The following is a 21,440-nucleotide window of genomic DNA, read 5'->3' as shown; positions in this document are numbered from 1 at the left end:
GGGAACACTGGAGCAACCACAACACCCTATTGGTTGTCCCTCTAACGGGGAGCAATTGGGCTATAGGCATGCCAATCAAAGCAGTTAGAGCAGGCATCCCCAAACTGCGGCCCTCCAGATGTTTTGGCCTACAACTCCCATGATCCCTAGCTAACAGGACCAGTGGTCAGGGAAGATGGGAACAGTAGTCCAAAACATCTGGAGGGCCGAAGTTTGGGGATGCCTGAGTTAGAGGGACCACTATGCACGTGACCCTGAGCTTCTCTTTCGGGTCTCAGTGCACTGGAACACCCGCCCACCTCTCCCTATCTTTAGGGCTTGCGCTTGACCTTGCTATGCCATCGTGTGTCGCCTGTCGTTCGGACAGGGGCACGGCAGGAATTTCCCCCACTTGGCTGATTGGCTGATGCCACTTGGGTTTCGCCTGCCATGTAGCAAATCATCACAACTTATAAGGTTGGCGGGTAGGCTCTGGTTCTTGTTGATAGGGGTGGCAGGATGCCTAGCCATCTCTATACGATGGGTATTCCTTCAAAAGGAATCGAAGGACTCATGGTTGGTCTTCCCCGAGCAGGGTTGTGCCCTGAGCCTGAGTTCAGGGCTCATCTGGGCTCTGCCTGCCTCTGTCCCAGGTGTTCACCCAAGGCTGACTTATGGTTCCTGCTCAGAGTCAGCGCTGTCTGCAACGCTGCAGGGAGCTAGTCGAACCAGAGCCTATGCAACCACTCACTTGATTGGTAATCAATAAAGTCTGAATTTATTTCTAGGCCAGGTTAAAGGGTCTCTACACACAACCAGCACCGGAGGTAGCAGGCTCCTCCTTAAGTGTCTATTCTGCATATGGACACATGCTGTGGGTATAAAAAAACCATACACCCCTCATAATAAAAAGCACTTCAGAAAAGGATAAGACCACAATTAGATTGCAGGATGGCAATGCTTCTCTAAGTATGGAAATAGCCCTTCAGCTGACTTCCACGGGCTATAGGCCTGCTGATACAAGCAAGCTGGTTCCTTCTCACCCTTTACTTTTTTAAAGCCCCAAAATCTATAGCTTCCTGATACAAGATGAACAGGAGATAACTCTTCTAATTTCCACAAAGGATTTTTTGCTCTTCCATCTTAAAAAGATGCTTAGAAGAAAACAACCACCCCAGATTTGCAACATCTGTCTTTGTGCTCTAAAAACCTTTTATCTGCCAATACAAATTAACCCAGGCCTGGCGCGACAGTTTTGCAAAAGTTGAGAATACAAGCCAGAACACATTTTAACTTCAGTTATATAGATAGCCGGTTCCCTGTCTAAGAAAGATGAGGCTGCAGGTATCATTCATTATTGCATAGATGCACCCTCGGCGCTGAAGTCGCGCTGCAGGCAATGAGAAGTAGAACTTCCAGTCAATCTCTCACTCTTAATAATCGTAAACATTAACTTGACAATAGAGGATCATCTATAAAATGAATAGTGCAGCCAGAAAACAAGTAAAGTACCCAAGCCTCTACATCATTATGCTTACAAAGAATATTAACTGGTAGGATTCAGACACAATTATCAGAATCAAAACCCGGAAGTAAGTAGTCCGGTTTGCAAACTTTTTTTGGAAGTCAAATGTGCTCCGTTTTGAGGTTACGCTTCCAATTTGAGTGGCACACTTCTGTTTTGAGTGGCACACTTCCGTTTCGAGTGTTAAGCTAAGGTCTGTCTGTTTTTGCTATTTATTTTGCATTTTTGTTTTTGTGGCTCTTTTTTTTGTGCCTGGGTAGAACCCAGTCCAGCTACTGATTGCTTGATTGTGTGACTGCAGTACATGGTTTATCGTTTTCATATTATGGATCAATGGTCTCGTTAGATAGTAAAATCCATGTTAAATGGCTGTTTTAAGGGTTGTTTTTTTAAAAGTCTGGAACAGATTAATCCATTTTGCATTACTTTCTATGGGAAAGCGCACCTCGGTTTTGGAACGCTTTGGTTTTGGAACGGACTTCCGGAATGGATTATGTTTGAGAACCAAGGTACCACTGTAGCACCATTGTTCAGGGTTCTCCTCCCTCCTGTGTGTGGTGAGTGGGGACCCTGTTGCAGCAGTTCCTTGAATAAAGACCAGACTTACTAGCCGCTTTGCTTCTCAGTATACTCCGGTTGGCCTCTGTTATATTCTCCTATCGATAGGGGCCGAATACCCCATAAAGGAGCAGTTTTTTCTTATAACAAGGGACACCAGCTTAGGAAAGGTTGTTATAAGACTAAGTCAACCCTTAGAGGTTGCCCTGAACAATCTGCCAATAAGAACTTCCACCCAAATGTAAGGCAATGACCACAAAGCAAAACGTGCAACGTGCACCGGAATTAGCAACGCCAAATGTAAACAAATTAGCCATCAACAGCAAGATTGCATCAGCATTGCAGAAACAGTTTCCAGGGGATTCAAAGGCCCTCTTCTGTCACCAGCCCCCACTGGTCATTGAACACATAAGAGGACAGGATGTGTCAGACCAGTGAGCAAGGATAATAGAGCCACACCAGCTCTTCCTGACCGATTGTGTTATTTCCAGCACAAGCCCTCTGAAACTGTAAATATCTTTACAGTTTTAAAGCAACAGTAGCTGCCTTTCAGTGGAGAGAATCATTAGCCAGTCCTCAGTAACGTAAGCCTTCTGAACAGATCGGCCCCGAAATTAGTTCTAGGCTCGGCTCCAGAGCGGTGTTTTATTGAGGAGTCGGGATCTAAAACACTACGCATTTCTGGGACTCTGCAATGGGTGGTGGAGGCAATCCTAGCACTTCCAGCAGATACACTTGTGCAGCAAAGCAGAAAATATTGTTTTATTGTTCCATATGCACATCTCCACATGGTGCTGAGAGCGTCTGCATGCGCAATTAGCTCTGGCACATTGGCTTTCGCCGCCACATGGAACAGAGAAGGCTGAAGCTGCTTTTGTGGGATAATCGGCTGCGGCCTTTCAATGCCTCAAATAGAATAAAATTGCTAAAGAGAGAGGAATGTTTGGCGAGATTGCTGTGCGCCCATGTTCATGCGCACACACAGACCAGATTCCTGGACCGCTGTCACCTTCCATGAGCCTATAAGCAGCCTGGAAATCCATGTAGAAGGGAAATGTACAAAACAAACAAACAAACAAAAACAAACAATTTATTTTTTTATACCCCACCCATCTGGCTGGGTTTCCCCAGTCACTATGGCCGGTTCCCAACAGAATATTAAAAATACGATTAAACGCCGAACATTAAATACTTCCCTAAACAGGGCTGCCTTCAGATGCCTTCTAAAAGTCAGTTGTTTATTTCCTTGACATCTGATGGGAGGGCGTTCCACAGGACGGGCGCCACTACCGAGAAGGCCCTCTGCCTGGTTTCCTGTAACCTCGCTTCGCGCATTGAGGGAACCGGCAGAAGGCCCTCGGAGCTGGACCTCAGTGTCCAGGCTGAATGATGGGGGTGGAGATGCTCCTTCAGGTATACTGTTGAACATTTAATGCAACAGCTGCAGTGGACTTTCTCAGAAGAAAGGCTAAGAGTGTAAACAAGTGTCAGGGATGGGCAGGAGCCTGAGGAGTGGGCAGAGGAGACAGGTGGGCAGAAGGAGGATCAAGGGGAGTGGACCAGTGATTTGTGGAGGGCCGGGCCACCTTAAGACAGCTGCTGGAGGAGGGGGAGGAAGAGATCAGGCAGCTCTCCTCGGCACAACAGCACAACCAGCCCTTCTCAGCCAGTGTGGCCAGGCCTCCTTGGCTGGCGCAGCTGCCAGAATTGGTGTGCCTGATTCTGGAAGTGTGCTTTCAAGCAGTGTGCCCACTTCCAAAGTCCAGCAGCAGCGAAGGCTGAAGAGGCAGGTGGAGGCAGAGGCGGGACACCCAGAATTTCAAACAGAAGCCGGCCCAGCTTCTGTGAATCCAGAATTGGGTGGTATGCAATTTACCTGGCTCTTTAGGATACATGTGGTGGTTTTGCCCTTAAATTACCCCCTTTTGGGAAAACGTTTTTCAAACAATCAAATGATAGATCCTCCAAGTGTCTCTTTCCAGGGCCGTCCACGATTTGGAGAAACCACCCCAGTTTCCTATTTGATCCCAGACTGTCCCGCTTTTCCTTAAGTCAGGATGTCCCTAATTTCTTTGGAGAAATGTTGGAGGGTACGGAGTTATCTGACCCCCGAGCTGCCTGAAGGCAATCCTGTATAGGGAAGGGTTTTTTTTTAATGTTTAATGTTTTGTTTTTATATATGCTGGAAGCTGCCCAGAGTGGCTGGGGCAACCCAGTGAGATGTGTGGGGTATAAATAGGAAAATTATCATTCTAGAATGGGACCTCCCTGTTTTCAATGGAGAAATGTTGGAGGGTATTAAATGATAGGACAATTGCTACAAGCAGACCCAAAAACTGGCCCTACCATCTTATTTTACTCCTCAGATCAAGAACTTAACCTCATTTATTAAATGCAGCTAGATTAGTGATTGGCAGAAAACAATGAAAACTTTAAATGCAAATCTTTTTGAAGCCTGGATTTTGAAGGCATGGGCCATTGTGCTTATGGATGAATTAACCATTTCACAAAAGCAATATTGATCTGGGAGGGGGGAAGACTCACACCTTCTATACAACACGGCATCCTTTTATTGGCTTCGTCAAGGCAATCGAACATGCTTTTTCACCCTCCATCGACTCACAGAACCTTATGGAGAGATTCTTCCATTTGATTGCCTTTCTTGTAAAGGCAACTACCACAAGCGTAAAACTACAACAAGCAGCCACTATTTTTCTTTCTTTTCGGTACAACTACTAAGCTCTGTTTTCCATGTATGGCTACGTTTTGCTACTTGATATTAAAAATCAATTTAAATAAAAAAAAAGTTTTATTTATTTAAGGAGAACTTACGGCCTAAATTTTCACAGCAGGAAGGGAATGGACAGGAAGACAACCAAGTGAGGAGAGGGAGAAGTCTTTGTAAAAAAGGATGAATACATAATGCATAAATGCCATTACATGAACTTGGGCTTAATTCTTATCCTCCAACATTTCTCCAATGAAAATAAGGACGTCCTAAACAACAACAACCAACAACAATTTTATTATTTATACCCCGCCCATCTCACTGGGTTGCCCCAGCCACTCCGGGCAGTTTCCAATATATATATATATAAAAACAATAAAACATTAAACATTTAAAAACTTCCCTATACAGGGCTGCCTTCAGGTGTCTTCTAAAGGTTGTAGAGTTACTTATCTCCTTGGCTTGGGAGTCGCATAACCAGACCCTCCAAAATTTCTCCAATGGAAATAGGGGCTTCCTAAGGAAAAAGGGGGCATTCTGGAATCAAATCAGAAACCAGGACGGCTTCTGTAAATCCAGGATTTTCCTTGCTCTGTCAAGACTTTCAAGCTTTGCAGTTGTTTGTAAAAGATTATCACAGAGAAACTCAGAGAATGATGAAAACAAACAAGCAGAGGCTAGATGCCCCCTTTCTTTTCTTTGACTGGGTTCCTACTTCACATTAGCCATTTAAATTGTTGAACTTTTTTACAGTATTTTTTTGAATTTCTACTAAAATACTAATATTTGCCCTTCAATGAAGTTCAATGTGTTTCAGAAATTGAGTCCTCCTCACAGAGGGCATGTGTTGCGGTGAGATCATCAGGACTGACCTCACTGTTTGTGTGGGTGGGAGTGAATGGATAGCCACAACAACCTGATTGGTGGTCTCTCGGTTGCTGGGCAGATCTGGCCAATGGGGAATTTTGTTTATTAACCGAGGGACCTTTATATACCACTGCACGTTGCGTAGAGCTTCCTCTTTTCGCTTCGTGCACCGGATCACCCTCCCACCCTACCTATATTTAGGGTCTTCCTATGACCTTGCTATGCCGCCGTGGGTCATCTGTTGTTGGGACAGGGGCCCGGTAGGAATTTTCCCATTTGGCTGATTGGCTGGTGCCACTTGGGTAGGGCCACACAAGAGTCCCTGGGAGCATTTGGGATGAGCTTGAGTCTAATCCTGGACCATTGCTCCCCCACGATGTTTACCTGTACCGACGATATGGTGGGGCCCAGTCGTCAGTGCTGCCCTGCTGAGGTCAGGTGCAGCTAGTCGGGAACCAATGTCTAAACAAACCACTCACTATCGCCCAGAAATGGAAAACAAATGAAATACCATCTATTACTGAGTGGCAATCGAAGGTTCTAGAATTTATGGAATTAGAGTACGCGATTTGGATGATTCGAAGTTCCAAGCTGAATGGAGTAAATTCATAGAGTATGCTAAAGGCAATTACATGGGTATGAGAACGTTAGGGGTAGCAGCATAACCTCTACAATGTTACGAACTTGATGTAAATAGAAAATACGAATTAGGACTGACAGAATTTACCATTTGTTGGAAGGAAGGAAGTCAAACAGTTTGGAATATATGTAAACTTGAATCAATGTTATTATGTTTGTGAAAAATGAATAAAAAATTATTATTATTTTTTAAAAAAAACCACTCACTATCTGTAATCAATAAACCGGTGGCCAAAATTATGCCAATAACCTAAAACTAAATTCCGTGTCAATTGTGTCTTTATTTATTGGGAAGCGCCTGGGGATCTTAAATGCAAATTGAAGCAATGCAGACAGAAGCAATCACCTGCATCCAATGGTAAAAGGTAAAGTTAAAGGGACCACTGACCATTAGGTCCAGTCGCGGACGACTCTCATTTCACTTTACTGGGCGAGGGAGCTGGCATACAGCTTCCGGGTCATGTGACCAGCATGACTAAGTCGCTTCTGGCGAACCAGAGCAGTGCACGGAAACGCCGTTTACCTTCCCGCCAGAGCGGTACCTATTTATCTACTTGCACTTTGATGTGCTTTCAAACTGCTAGGTTGGCAGAAGCTAGGACAGAGCAACAGGAGCGCACCCCGTTGTGGGGATTCGAACCGCCGATCTTCTGATCAGCAATCCCAGAGGCGCAGTGGTGTAAACCCACAGTGCCACCCGCGTCCAATGGAGTCCCGTGCATATCCTATGCACAGAATTGCAGTTCAGCTGCTCCTAATAAATTGCACTATTGTTTTTTTAGTTTATATATGTGTAAGCAGGGCAGTCTCGAGCAGGTCGGCCAACCTGGCGCTGAGGGGCGGGAATTGCTCCGGTGCCCCCGCAGGGCGCAGCATGGCTTCCGTGCGGCTTCGCCGCGCAGCGCCCAGCCTACCGGCCTGGCGCCCCGCGCCACTGGGACTCTACCTAGAGCCGGCCCTGTGTGTAAGAGAGAAAGGCGGGGAGCACAAATAGGTCAAAGAGCAGCAGCACATAGCACAACCCTATAGTAAACAATGAATCAAAATTATTCTGCCACAAAACTGAGAAATCAGCTAGCCACCATTCTGAGGTATCAGCACAAAAAAATATTAAAAGAGAACAATCAAATCATTTAACTAGTTGGATATTAAACCGAAGTCCTGCAGTTGATAATGGGAACAACCCATCCCCCATTGTACGGAGGATGAATTAACAGCCATTAGTCTAGCAATTCTATTAAGCAAATGAGATTTTTCTGCAGCCTCAAAACATTGTAAAGCTGAAGAACACGGTACCACTTAGGTGAAATGGCTGTTTGGGTGATTTAACTACAATTCCTATAAGTTAAATAACAGCAACAGCATGTGCAAAAGGGAAATAATCGCTGGCATTAGCTAGTAGAATTCAGCTCTGCCCTAGGGCATGATGCTGAAATGAAGTTTATAATCTCTCGAGTCCACTCGGTTACAAACTGCAGGTGGCAAATCAAATAGCTATGAACTATGTTCCCTGTATGTGAAAATCAATACCCGAGAAGGTTCTTTTGCTACACCTCCTTTGACAGCAATTTAACAGCAAGGACAAAACACATGTGCCAGTGAAATGTGAGATGTAAGGAGGACGGCGGCTGCAACAGAACAGTGACCCTGGGAACCCAAAATCAGTCTCTCGCCGCCTTCTGCTTGGAAGCATTTGGGGGGGGGGGAGTGTGCACAGGTGAGGAAGAGAAATACGAAAGGAAATAATAATAATAATAATAATAATAATAATAATAATAATAATAATAATAATAATAATATCACTGCAGACTTAGCAGGAGCTACCTAATTCTCTAAAGCCAGCTTACATGATGCCGCGCTTTTGTCCCGCAAACAGAGGATCAGACTCCTTCAGCATTTAAACGGTTGCCTTCTTTCCCCAAGGATGACTTTCCTAAGTGCTACGGAAAACAGCTCCTTCTCCATATTTGCTTCCCGGCGTGTCCCCTGCAGTGCGCGGCGCACACGGCATGTGCTTCCGACTTAAGATCCTCGTCGCGGAGGGCACAGCTAAACTGGTGCAACCCCCAGCAGCTTCGCTTCATTATTGCTGCAGATTAATGTGACACTAATTGGTCCTGAGCCTGATCTATTTATCGAGTCTTTTACACGTATTGGGCTGCAGAATAAAAGCCACTTAGCTATTAAGCGACCAGGAGCAAGGGCTGGCTGTTTTATTCGCTCCTTAATGCATTTGATTATTGCTTTCCAATGCGCCTTTTTCACTTTGAAGGGCAACTGGTCACCTCTCAGAATGTTTAAGTGACAGGTTTATTCGTTTTTCCTTTTTGAGGAGGTTTCCCTCCCCCCTTAAAAATAGCCATCAGTCTTGGGCCATTTACAAAAAGAGTGAATATGGACCAGACTCCTAAATGCGGATGATTGTTCTTGCTCAAGATGAAATATTTCGGCGTCAAGCTGGCTGTTATGCATTCCCAGCGTGTGTGCAGAAGCCTAGCGTGACACCAATTTACATAATTTCTCTTCTCCAAGCGGCTTCAAACAATAATAATAGGCATCTGAGATAGAATCTATTAATTTTAAAGTTACTTTGGCGGATATCTTTATGGAGCGACTTATCAAAAGGAACCTCCCGTTAAGACCCATAAATTACAAATGCGTTATCAATTCCAGGCCATTTTGGGAATCGGGGGGGGGGGGTGTTAATTCCAAAGAGACGAGAGACAAACGTTTCCAGGTTTCCCCTATGGGAGCAGCTGGGAGAAAATGGCAGGAGAAGAGGAGCGCCCAATAATTACCTACATCAGCAATGAATTGGAAAATTAAATTAAGTCAGGACTGGATAGGTTGTGGGTGGTTCGTTGGCTGGGGAAGAGACATACAGACACACACATCAAAACTGGGTTTAGCTCAAGGCTGTCCTAGGAGACTGCCTAACCTAGGGCAGCCCATTTGCGGTGGCTGGAGCAGAGAGAGAAAATACTAATACTACTACTACTACTACTACTACTAATACTAATAATAATAATAATAAATTTTATTTATACCCCGCCCTCCCCAGTCAAAAACCGGGCTCAGGGCGGCTCACACCAACAAAACCACAATAAAACATAAAAACAATTAATTAAAATACAGATTAAAATACAGTATTAAAAATTAAAATGCAGCCTCATTTCAAGTAGTCCATAAATCCAGGCCATGAGGGAGGAAAACACAGGGGTCAGGCTAAGTCCAACCCAAAGGCCAGGCGGAACAGCTCTGTCTTGCAGGCCCTGCGGAAAGATGACAAATCCCACAGGGCCCTGGTCTCCTGGGAAAGAGCGTTCCACCAAGTTGGGGCCAATACTGAAAAGGCACTGGCTCTAGTAGAGGCCAATCTAGCCACCTTATGGCTCGGGATCTCCAAAGTATTGTTGTTTGTGGACCTTAAGGTCCTCCGCGGGGCATACCAGGAGAGGCGGTCCCGTAGGACCACATTTGCCCACATATGAATGGTAGCAAAGAAAGGTTAAGATGAGTAGAGATGTGGGTATTCAGCTCAGCATGCAAGAACCTACCAAACCTGCACCTTTCAAAATAAAAATATGTGAACCAATCCACGACCATCCTTCAGAATTCTCTGAATCTTGCAAGGGGGTCCTCCAGCCAAGTAGTGCTATTTTACTATTTTTTGTTGGCTCTTAGCAAGCAGCACATGACTCATCCTTACAGAGGATGAAAACCACAAGGCAGAAAGTCTGAGGCCAAGCTCAGACTTCTTTTCTCTACAACTGTAACTACAAGATAAAGCCTGCCTTCAGGACAATACTGTGAGCTGAATGTAAGTAAACTTTATCATTACTTTTAAAAGAAGACTGTTGTGTCATTATTGGTTTTAAGAGGGAACTAAAGGGGAAATTTACCAGGAACAATCCAGGCTGGACAAGCCAGGCCAGATTATTGTTGTTGTTTAGTCGTTTAGTCGTGTCCGACTCTTTGTGACCCCATGGACCATAGCACGCCAGGCACTCCTGTCTTGCACTGCCTCCCGCAGTTTGGTCAAACTCATGTTGGTAGCTTCGAGAACACTGTCCAACCATCTCGTCCTCTGTCGTCCCCTTCTCCTAGTGCCCTCAATCTTTCCCAACATCAGGGTCTTTTCCAAGGATTCTTCTCTTCTCATGAGGTGGCCAAAGTATTGGAGCCTCAGCTTCACGATCTGTCTTTCCAGTGAGCACTCAGGGCTGATTTCCTTAAGAATGGATAGGTTTGATCTTCTCGCAGTCCATGGGCCGGATTGCTCAACTTATATGATGGTAATGAATCCATCTACTTGCTTCCAGCAATGTGCAAGGGAATGTGCTCTGCTACTAGCTCACTACCATGAGTGAGGAAGGAAGGATAATATTTAATCAATATATCCTCTCCTACTATCCACAACATTCCCACAGTAAATACCCAAAGTACCATACTAAAATTGCTTTTCCTGGTAGTCAGCCAGGAAATAAGGAAGAAGCGGTATTCTCTCCAAAATGAGCTAGAAAAATCTTATCATCATATGGTTGGGAGAAGTATCATGCTCTGACGCCTTATATGGTCTAGATCCAATCATGGCCTAGCACACGGTCAGGTGGCCTTGTGGTTGTCACAGTCAGCTCTGTGATCAGCATTTTTAACACACACATTGGCTTCACAGCAGGAAGACAAAATGGAAGGAAGCAGAACATAACAGACCATTAATCAGATCACTTGGCCATGTGGAAAAGAAGCGGAAGAAGTCTAAAAGAACATGCCTTTCCTATGATTCTTAGTGGAACAACTGACAGATCTTAGCTGGCAAACAAAAATTGGTATCCCCTACCCCAATCCACAGACCCCGCTCAAAAAAATGAACTTGCCATTTTAAATGCCTGTATATTGGTTGACTATAGTAAAGCCTAAGGCCTTATTGGCTACATGCCTTTAAAACAAATAACCCCGAGCAAATAAAAATATACTTCCTTCAAAGTACAAACTAAATCAGCAGTTTTCATTCCGCCTCAAGTTTCTGTGTCATCTAATATGCCCTTTTTCTTCATAAAATAGGCCATGATTCAAAGGGATACACAGTACACTTCTGCTTGCACAAATACCTCCTTTTCCTCGGCTGCCTCACTGACTAACCACCGATGAAACTCTGAGGATGTTTGGTAGCAAACTCTGACACAGCACTAGGAGCCATGGCCATGTTGGAGAAGCAAGGAAGAAAAAAGGAGGAATGATTCTGCAGCAAGAGTCTTATCAACAGAAAGAAACGGTGTGGGGAAGCCTTCAAATGTTAAAGTAAAATATTTATGAATCTGGTACCCTACCTGTTTCAAGCTCTCTCTCTTTCCTGGGGCAATTTCTGAACAACAGCTCTGATACATCGTCAATATGACAGCCAGTGCTGTAGTGGTTAGAGTGCTACACCTGGGAAAACAGGCAAACTAATTCCAGTGTACTGGAAGAAGTAAAGATCACCTGTGTCGAAGCAATGATTCTTCAACATTGACTTCATTGGACTGGTCATGTTGTGCGGATGCCTGATGACCGTCTTCCAAAGCAACTACTCTATTCCGAACTTTCAAATGGAAAGCGTAATGCTGGTGGTCAACAAAAGAGGTTCAAAGACTCTCTCAAGGTAAATCTTAAAAAATGTGGTATAAACACCGACAACTGGGAAACACTGGCCTGCGAGTGCTCCAACTAGAAAACAGCATTTACCAAGGCTTTGAAGACGCTCAAACTCAGGACGAAAGGGGAAAACATGCTAAGAGGAAGGCATGCTTGGCAAACCCTCACCATGATCGACTCCCGCCCAGAAACCTATGTCCTCACTGTGGAAGGACGTGTAGATCCAGAATTGGCCTCCACAGTCACTTACGGACTCACTTTTAAAACCATGTTCATGGAAGACAATCTTACTCTGCTACGAGTGATGGCAAAAAAGGAGGAGGAGGAGGAGGAGGTTAGAGGACTAGGACCTGAGAGACCAGGGTCAGCTTCCCAGCTAGTTGTGACGCTCATTGGGTGACCTTCAGCCAGTCTCTCACTCCTATAGAATCATAGAGATGGAAGGAACCCCCAATGGCCCTGTAGCCCAACCCCCTGCAATGTGTGAATCTCAGCCTAACCGACCTCACAGGGTTATTGCCAAGGATAAAATGGAGAGAAGCATGTGCACCATCTTGGTTTCCTTGGGGTATAAATGTGATGAATTGATAAAATAATCAATAAATGCTCGGTACCATGATGTTGTCCTGAACCCCTGGCCTACCTGGCGGCAAGTCACTCAGTCGAATCCCCAGTCCAGGTTTGAGGCACGTGTCTAAAGTCCAGTCCCACAGAGATCCTGCAGCCCCCAAGCTGAGGTCCATCAGTATGGGCATTTGAGCAGACACAGCCCCTCAGCTCTGCTTCCCTGTTGTGCTTTGCATGCTGATTGCAGCATCTGGGCCTGATGAGTCAGGTGACCCTCACCTGTTCCAAGCCACCTCCCAGAGCTAGCGAGCCCCACCTGGCCAGCTAGGGGGGTTACATGTGGGCCCTTGCCTGCCTCAGCCTCCTAGAGCACCCTGCCTGCTTCTCCCTACACCTCAGAGCCCGCCATGTTCATGGAGACAGGGGCCTCTCTCGCTCCTGCTGCTCTGGTCCCTGTACACTGATTCCCCCCCCCCAATTCCCTCATCATCCTCCATCAATCTGTGAGTACTTTCTACACCAACCTCTACTTCCCCATCCCCTGCTTGCCCCAGTGTGTTCCAGGCCCGGGGACCCCCCTCCCTGGGATCCTCTTCCTCCTTTTTCATCCTCTCCCCGTTATCCTGCCAGTTTGTGACAGATGTCTTACTACATTTCACGAGAAATAAAGCAATTGACACGAAATTAAAAAGAACGGCCCGTAACTCTATACACAACTCATATTAGAGGAGAGAGGGCAACATTTTATAAGCCTCAGGTGGGTGGGTGGGTAGAACTGACTTTCCCCTCATTTCTCTGTCAGAAAAAAAGTCTCCACGATGCATAAACATAAAGGGGGCTCTTTCTATTGGAGCCAGAAACCCTTTGCCCTTCCAGCATAATAGTCGGCAAAAGAACCCGTCAACACCACAATATCACACTGCTTTTTCTTTTTGCACACATGTGAGTGTGCACTTGCACGGTTCTAGAATACGCCGGCTGTTTTGTCACAGATTACTAGACGTCCGCGCATGTTGATTTTTCAGACTCGGTTTTGATATTTGTGTCCTCGATGTATCACACAGCGCAAAGGTAATTTTCTGCCATGAATTATTCATATTCTGTGCTTTTGTGACATTTGATATATTCTAAAATATTTAGAGAGCCATTTAATTCACTAATGATTTAATTCACTAAAAATGATAAGCTCCCTCAGAGGCCTGAATAAATAGCTGGCACCAATGCCTGCTTCTTTTCTTCCTTTTGTTGTTGTTTGAACAGTAAGCTCAAAATGATAGGGATTCTGTTCTGTTATCGGCCGCGGGATTCAGAATAGGTAAAAGCTTTGCCCTGAAATGATCACCATTTCTTCCCTCATGAAGCCTGTTCAGATGACGACAAGACAATATCTGTGAACGTTTGTGCTAATGGTGAAAGTGTTATGTGACTGTTTTAAAGGTTTTTAGAAGCTCCTTAATGTTGATTAGTTTTTTATTTAATTTTCTATTGTATTGCATTGGCACTATGGCATTTGCCACCCTTGGCTATCTCGGGGGTAGAAGAATGAGATGGAAATTGAAGGAAAGGAATGTATCAACAAATGACTGTATGAAAAGATTGCCTGCCATCACTGCAGATTATTAAAAATGAGTCCTGTGCTGAAGATTGCTTCACCTTTTGTGGTTGATTTACAGCAGGAGTTCCAAAATAGTTCGCCACAGGGACCAACAAACGGAAAAGGATTTTTTTTGTCCTTGTTTAGGATCCACTCATCAATTTCAGCCATTAACCTGAATGTGTGAATCCTTAAATGTTACAAGAGGGACCCTGCTGCAGCAGACCAAAACCCCATCTAGTCCAGCATCCTGTTCTTGCGATGGCCAACCAGCTGCACACCGGAAGCACACCAATAAGACAACTGTGCAACGGCACTCCCCTACTTGCATTCAGCAGAAACTGGTATTCAGAGGCACACTACCTCTGACATGGGAGGTACAGACCCTCCAAGTGTCCCTATTTTCCAGGGATGCTCTCGGATTTACAGAAGCCGGCCCGGTTTCTGATTTGATCCTGGAATGCCCCGCTTTCCCTTAGGATGTCTCTGTTTTCATCGGAGGAATTTTGGAGGGTATGGAGTTATGGGACCCCTGAGCCAAGGAGATAAGTAACTATACAGTGGTACCTCAGGTTAAGAACTTAATTCGTTCTGGAGGTCTGTTCTTAAGCTGAAACTGTTCTTAACCTGATGTATCACTTTAGCTAATGGGGCCTCCCGCTGCCGCTGCGCGATTTCTGTTCTCAACCTGAAGCAAAGTTCTTAACCTGAGGTATTATTTCTGGATTAGTGGAGTCTGTAACCTGGAGTGTCTAACATGAAGCGTCTGTAACCCAAGATACCACTGCACAACCTTTGAAGGCAGCCCTGTCTAGGAAAGTTTTTTCTTAAATGTTTAATATTTTGTTATGTTTTTATGTATGTTGGAAGCTGCCCAGAGTGGCTAGGGCAACCTAGTCAGGTGGGCAGGGTATAAGTAACAAAATTATTATCATTAAATCGGACACCCCTATTTTCATCGGAGAGATTTTGGAAGGGACAGAAGCATAGCCCCAATGACTTGTTGCAGTTAATAGTCTTATCCTCCCTGTATTTGTGTTGGCTTGAGTTGGCGGGCATCAGTCTGCCTTGTCCTCAGCTGGAAGACAGGTATCTTTAAGGCTTCTGTGTTTTCCTGGCGACTGTCACTCCACTATTTCAAAATTGCACTGGGCATTTAGTGGGTTTGATGGGCACAGAATGCAGTGGGGGGAAAGAGGCCCAGTGTTGTAGGAAGTAGCTCAGGCGTGGGAAACTTTGGTCCTCCAAATGTTGCTGAAATGTAATTCCCGTTAGCCCCAGCTCCCAGGGCCAATGCGAGGGATTATGGGAATTGTAGTTCAGCAATGTCTAGAGGGCTAAAGGTATAGCACATCTGAAATAGCTCCACCTTCAGAACCTGTAATCCTTCTTACATGTAGGCAGCAACTGAACATGTGTCTCTTCAAAGGGGTGTAAGAGCAAAGGATGGAAAGAGCAAATAAGTTGGAAGAGACTGCCAGAAGCATACAGCGTAGCTATGAAATTTTGCACCAGGGCCTGAACGATAAACACACAGATAGCAACATGTGGTGGCTTGAGTCCCTTTCAGAGGCAATTCCAGCCTGGGTAGTTGCATTCCCATTATTACAGGTTACTGCTATGTAGAAGCAACTGGCCAACTACAATATAATAATAATAATAATAATAATAATAATAATAATAATAATAATAATAATTTATTTATACCCCGCCCATCTGGCTGGGTTTCCCCAGCCACTCTGGGCAGCTTCCAACAGAAAAAATAAAACACAGTGATCTATTAAACATTAAAAGCCTCCCTAAACAGGGCTGCCTATATATAATTCTCATTAAATTTTCTGTTTTACAATGTAAAATACTCACTTTGCATCCTTAAAATATCAGTGACTTCCCCTCTTCTCTTTCCATGGTTCATTTTACATATCATAAATCCCTGCATATTTTTTCAAAAACTATACCATTCAGTATGCCATTATATCATCCATTAAAACTTATTTACACTATTGAATTTATCGTAATGCTGCCAGCGTTTTCAGCTGTACAGAGTTATTTCCCATAGATTCAATAAACATTTCCCATTCTTCTTTAAACGTATGTTCTTCCTGTTCTCTTATTCTATATGTTAAGTCTGCAACTTGTGCAGAGTCTGTCAACTTGAGTTGCCATTCTTCTTTGGTTGGGACCTTGCACGTTTTCCATTTGGGGGCTAACAAAAAAAACGGGCCGCAATAGTAGCATACATAAATAACCTTTATTTAACACCTGGGAATTTCAGTCGGTATTATCCTCAACAGGAAGGACTCTGGGTTTTTTTTGGGGGGGGGGAGTACTTTTAAACATTTCACTATAGATCATTCATTATAGATCATTTCCCAGTCCTCTTTTATCACCTCAACTTCCTTAATCCTGCACCATACACTAGTGATTGTGAACCTTTGCCCACCTTCTGACGCTGCCATAGCTCGCTGGGTCAACCTGCCACTGGTGCCAAAGCCATTGTTCTGAGTCACAACTTTTATTTTGGGTGCTGGAAACAATGGGATGCTTCAACCATCTACTTAAAAGCAAGTGCCCATGCACTTTTGGTGCAAAAAAATAATCAACAAGTCTCAGGATAGAACACTACAGACAGAAGCAAGCTTGAGTCTCCATGGGCCAGGGATCACCAGGGGTAAGGAACTTGTTTAGTACTGACTGTGGCAGTGTGTACTCCTATTTACTCTCGCCTATACAGATGAGCAACTGTCTTCACCCCTGTGAGAGGAAATGGGAAGTGTTACACTAGACCAGGCATCCCCAAACTTTGGCCCTCCAGATGTTTTGGACTACAATTCCCATCATCCCTGACCACTGGTCCTCTTAGCTAGGGATCATGGGAGTTGTAGGCCAAAACATCTGGAGGGCCGCAGTTTGGGGATGCCTGCACTAGACAACACTATTATGGTGAAAGGCATTTTTTTCTTTTCAACACAGTGACAGACAAAATAATGCCGGGGCTCATATATCGTATTTTTCTGTGTATAAGAATAGATGCCCCCTATTTTTGGAGACTCCAAATTAAGAAAATACCCCCTCAGCACTACCTGTGTATAAGACGAGCCCCAATTTTAAACCTATTTTTTTTTTGTAAAAAACAAACAAACCCTAGTCTTATACATGGAAAAATACGGTTATTGTCATGCAGTCAATGCAAAGCAAAGGCAGACTTCGTACCCTCCTCCGACATTTCTCCAATTAAAATAGGGATGTCCAATTCCATCATCATCATCATCATCATCATCATCATCCTTTTATTATTTATAAACTGGGTTTCCCCAGCCACTCTGGGCAGCTTCCAGCGTATATAATAAAACATTTAAAAACTTCCCTGTATAGGGCTGCCTTCAGATGTCTTCTAAAGGTTGTCTAGTTATTTATCTCTTTGGCTTGGGGCTCCCATAACTCCATACCCTCCAATATCCCCCCTGAGGAAAATAGGAAAAGCGGGACATTCTGGGATCAAACCAGAAAAACCGGGATGGCTTCTGTAAATCCGAGGTTGTCCCTGGAAAATAGTGACACTTGGAGGTTTTGCTCTTTCAAATTTCAGTGGTGCCCTGTGCAAGGCCAAGGCCAATATTTTGTGCCCCTCGCCTTCAGTTTCCTACATCATAGTTGTGACACCCTGTGGTAGCCTTAAGGCTCGGCGCCTGGTGTGGGGGGGGGGGGTGAACAGCCACGCTGCCCTAAACCCTCCTCTGTGCAGAGAGATCACTTTGGCCAGCATTTCCAACACTTTTGCCTAATAAACATCACCTTCCAGTAAAGTGCAGGCACCAAATTGCACATGAATGTTCCAGCCTGGAATTTAAAATCAAGGAACCCATCAACCTACCTTCCGGTCGAGCTCTTCTTGACATTACATACCGGTAGGTCTCTTCCTCGGTCACAGGGGAATCCCCTGTGCCTTGTGCTCTGGTGTTTGCAAAGAACTGAGATGTCTAGTAGATGCAAGCTCATAAGAAGCGCACCTGAAACGTAACAGGATATTGGCCTGGCTGATAAAATATTCATGCTGGTTGTTGCCAATCAATTGCTGGTGTTTTTAGCGTTGGCCGTAAGCTTCCCTGGCTGCACTGTGTGAGGTACATTTTGTTTGTAGTGGTTGGAAATGAGCTGGCCATGAAGCTTCATATTCATAAAACTTGTTGCTTCTGCCCTTTGAGCTGCGTCTCCAAAAGGCACTCAACCAGATTTTAAAAATATTAATTCAAGACATTGTGTGAAATCACTAGAGTCAGTCTGCCAGTGTAACAGAAACAAGGGCACACCAATAATCTTTTTTGGAGGATAAGGAAAACCCCAGAGAAGATTTGGGGGGCATGAGATTACAGGAGTGAGAAGTGGAAGGGGGGTATCCTATTATGCTTGTGTGTGTGTGTGTGTGTGTGTGTGTGTGTGTGTGTGTGTATCTATATCTACCATATTTACACAAGTATAATGCACCATCGAATTAAACACACACCTCAATTTTCAAAACCTTGAAACCAAACAAGTATTTGCTGACACCATCAAATCCAATACGCCCCTTAATTTTTGTGATGTAATTTGGCCCAGAAAAGGTGTGCGTTACATTCACGAAAATACAGTGTATCTATATCTATCTCAATCAAAACTAAACAACAACAGAAATCAACGAAGTGAGTCATTGCCAGGAATACCATCAGCAGCAATATTCAGGCTGCAAACTGCAAGTGATTATACAATGAATTTGAGAGCTCCTCTTCAAAAGTGCTGTCTTTCTCTGGTACCTAAAGAGCCACAGGGCTGAAGCAAGATTAGCTTGCCCCACAGAAAGGGAGTTCAGGTAATTTGGTGCCACCGTGGAAAAGACCATGCTTCCCAGTGACTACCGATCATACATCAGGCATACGCGGACTTGAGCTTCAGGGAGGATCTTAATATGCACGTGGTGTTCCCCTTTTGGCCAGGAATTATCGTCCATATTAACTTTGACTTGGAGAAATCCTTGATATATGTGTGCAAATGTTCATATATTATCAAATTATATCCCTGCGGTTTGGGGACTAACTGATGGACGACAAAAATGCATTCTGCAAACCCTTGTGGCGGGCAAGAAGGGTAAAAACCCACCAGACAAACCCACTATCCTGTAGTATGGAAATCTCAATGGCCTTTCTATGTTAGAACACATGGCTTATAACCATCGATCTCAGTTATATACCTGTTTTGACATATGGACAGATTTATGTGTTTAAACAGAAATCGATGGAATATTTTTATGATTAATGTCAGCTGGCAAAGTTTTATTTTTTTTTTACAAAAATTGCAAATCATTTTGAACTAAACAAGAAAATGAGAACAATGTGAACTTAATTCCTCTCCCCCCATTCCTTTTAAACTGAAATTACAAAATGGGGGGGGTGAGGAAAACCATAATTATCGTATTTTGTTCCATAAGATGCACTTTTTTCCTCCTAAAAAGTATGAGGAAATGTCTGTGTGTCTTATGGAGCGAATGTGTGGTCCTTGGAGCCGGATTGCCCAGGGGCTAAAGGCAGATCGTGCTCTTTTTTTAAAAAAAGAAAGAGCTAAAGGCTAACAAGAGGGAATGAGCAGGTTGAAAGAACCCGCTCAGGAGCTGATTGCAAGAGATCGGGGAGGGAGATAAGGCCCTTTGCCTAGGCCTCAATTGTTGTCTGCAGAGGGAGACATGTAACTGACTGATTAGATTATCTGTCTGGAAACTGTAGAAATGGGTCCTTTTCCTTTCCTAGAGAAGCTGCAGAACTGTGAGTTGAACCTCATAAAAACAGGATTTTTTCTCTTCGCAGGGAAACTCAGCAACTTTGAGCTAATCCTTTAAAATTGAGCTTTCCCCCTTTGCAAAAAAAGATGCTCAACTCTGAGCTTACCCCCCCCCCAAAAAAAACGGGGCTTTCCCCATTTGCAAAAAAAGCTGCACAACTTTGAGCTGATCCTTAAAAAAATGGAGCTTTCCCCCTTTGCAAAAGAAGCTTCCTCAAATATTTAATTGGGGGGTGGGGCAAAGGCACCTAGGCCTCTAGGAGTTGGCTGCTATGCCTAGGACAATTCGAGAAAGCAAATTTTTTTTTTCTTGTTTTCCTCCTCTAAAAAACTAAGTGCGTCCTATGGTCAGGTGCGTCCTATGGAGAGAGAAATACGGTTGCTCTGTTTTATCAGCTGCAGTCCCCTGGACTAATCTTGCACAAAGGCCAAGAGAAAGTTCAGAAGGAAGGATACAGTTTTTAATGCAAATCCGAGTTTAAAAATAAATAACACTGACTAAGGCAAGAGGTGATCTTAATGAGTAAGACTGTTCCGGGATAATGACGAGAGAAAGGAGCCACTATTATTCAGTAATATTCCCGACAGTGTTTTGCTCAGCTGCAAAAGTCCTGTCAAAGAGCCTGGGACACCTGCCAGCCAATCACCGAGTCCAATCTCAATCTGTTAAAATCCATGGCAGCTTGGATATTTTTGATGCGATGTAGCACATGTACACTGAGGGAGACAGGAGCTGATGATCAGGGACAAAAGTCAATTAAGTTTGTTTCTCTGTTTGTAAGGTCATAATCAGACAGGCCTGCCGAGGAATGAGGAGAAAAACATTGCACAAATTCTTCAGCCTTCCCTTTGCTTTGTAACTGTGTTATGTCTCGGGCGAAGGGAACGGCCACTGAGCAGTCTAAAAGCTTATATACACACCTATATTAAGGCAAGTACTTGTAGGACCCTTGCTGCTCTGTTATATGGCGTTGATTGCTGCTCCATTTCCCAGCTGCTTCTGCAGCTGGAACGCTTCTTCTGCCAGTATCTTGGCTTTCAGAAAATTTCCTTTTGCGGTGCTCCTGCTGTCCTGCACGCATGGTGCTGATTGCTGCCGCTCGCTGGCAGGAGATTCCCAATCTCACTGGAGCTAAGACAAGGCGGAACGGCCTCCCTCCTGGCTCGCCTTGCTTGCAGTCAGAACAAGTTCCTGCAGCTCAGCTCCCTCCGGCGCAGTCTGCCAACCTTTGCTCTCAAAGCTTGTGCTAAAAATGCAGACTTTGGCATTCAGAAGAAACTTTGTTTCAATATCCCTCCCCTTCCAAATACTGTAAATAAATATAAAGCCCCCAGAGAAGAACACTCAGCCACATTTGACGGAACTCCATTTCTGTTGTGCCATGCAGTCAGAAGACTTGGAATTAAAAGAATAAATGAAAACCCCAAGAAAGCTCGCCAACAACCCAATTATCTGAATGTTTATTTTTCCGAACCCCCCAAGTATTCGACTCATTATGTGCCATGGCTGCTGCGTACCTCTACAAAAAAAATAGCACTTG

At 44.4% G+C, this 21,440-nt stretch overlaps 1 protein-coding gene across 6 annotated transcripts in view; it reads right to left on the bottom strand.

Moving 5' to 3' along the window:
• MYO3B (myosin IIIB) overlaps window positions 1-21,440 on the bottom strand; it is a 270,696-nt gene that overhangs the window by 239,127 nt on the left and 10,129 nt on the right. Inside the window, exon 1 of one of the 6 annotated variants that reach the window (XM_088656657.1) lies at window positions 8,144-8,286. The exons of the other annotated variants lie outside the window; for them this stretch is intronic. Within the exon in view, the coding sequence (XP_088512783.1) occupies window positions 8,144-8,193 (50 nt within the window). The 5' untranslated portion in view covers window positions 8,194-8,286. Of the gene's footprint in view, window positions 1-8,143; window positions 8,287-21,440 lie in introns of those variants that run through there. 6 annotated transcript variants of the gene reach the window in all.

The sequence above is a fragment of the Zootoca vivipara genome, chromosome 1, assembly GCF_965207765.1.
Source record: "Zootoca vivipara chromosome 1, rZooViv2.hap1.1, whole genome shotgun sequence".
Lineage (NCBI taxonomy): Eukaryota > Metazoa > Chordata > Lepidosauria > Squamata > Lacertidae > Zootoca > Zootoca vivipara.
The sequence above is the reverse complement of the archived record's forward strand: the minus strand, read 5'-3'. Positions and strand labels throughout refer to the sequence as shown.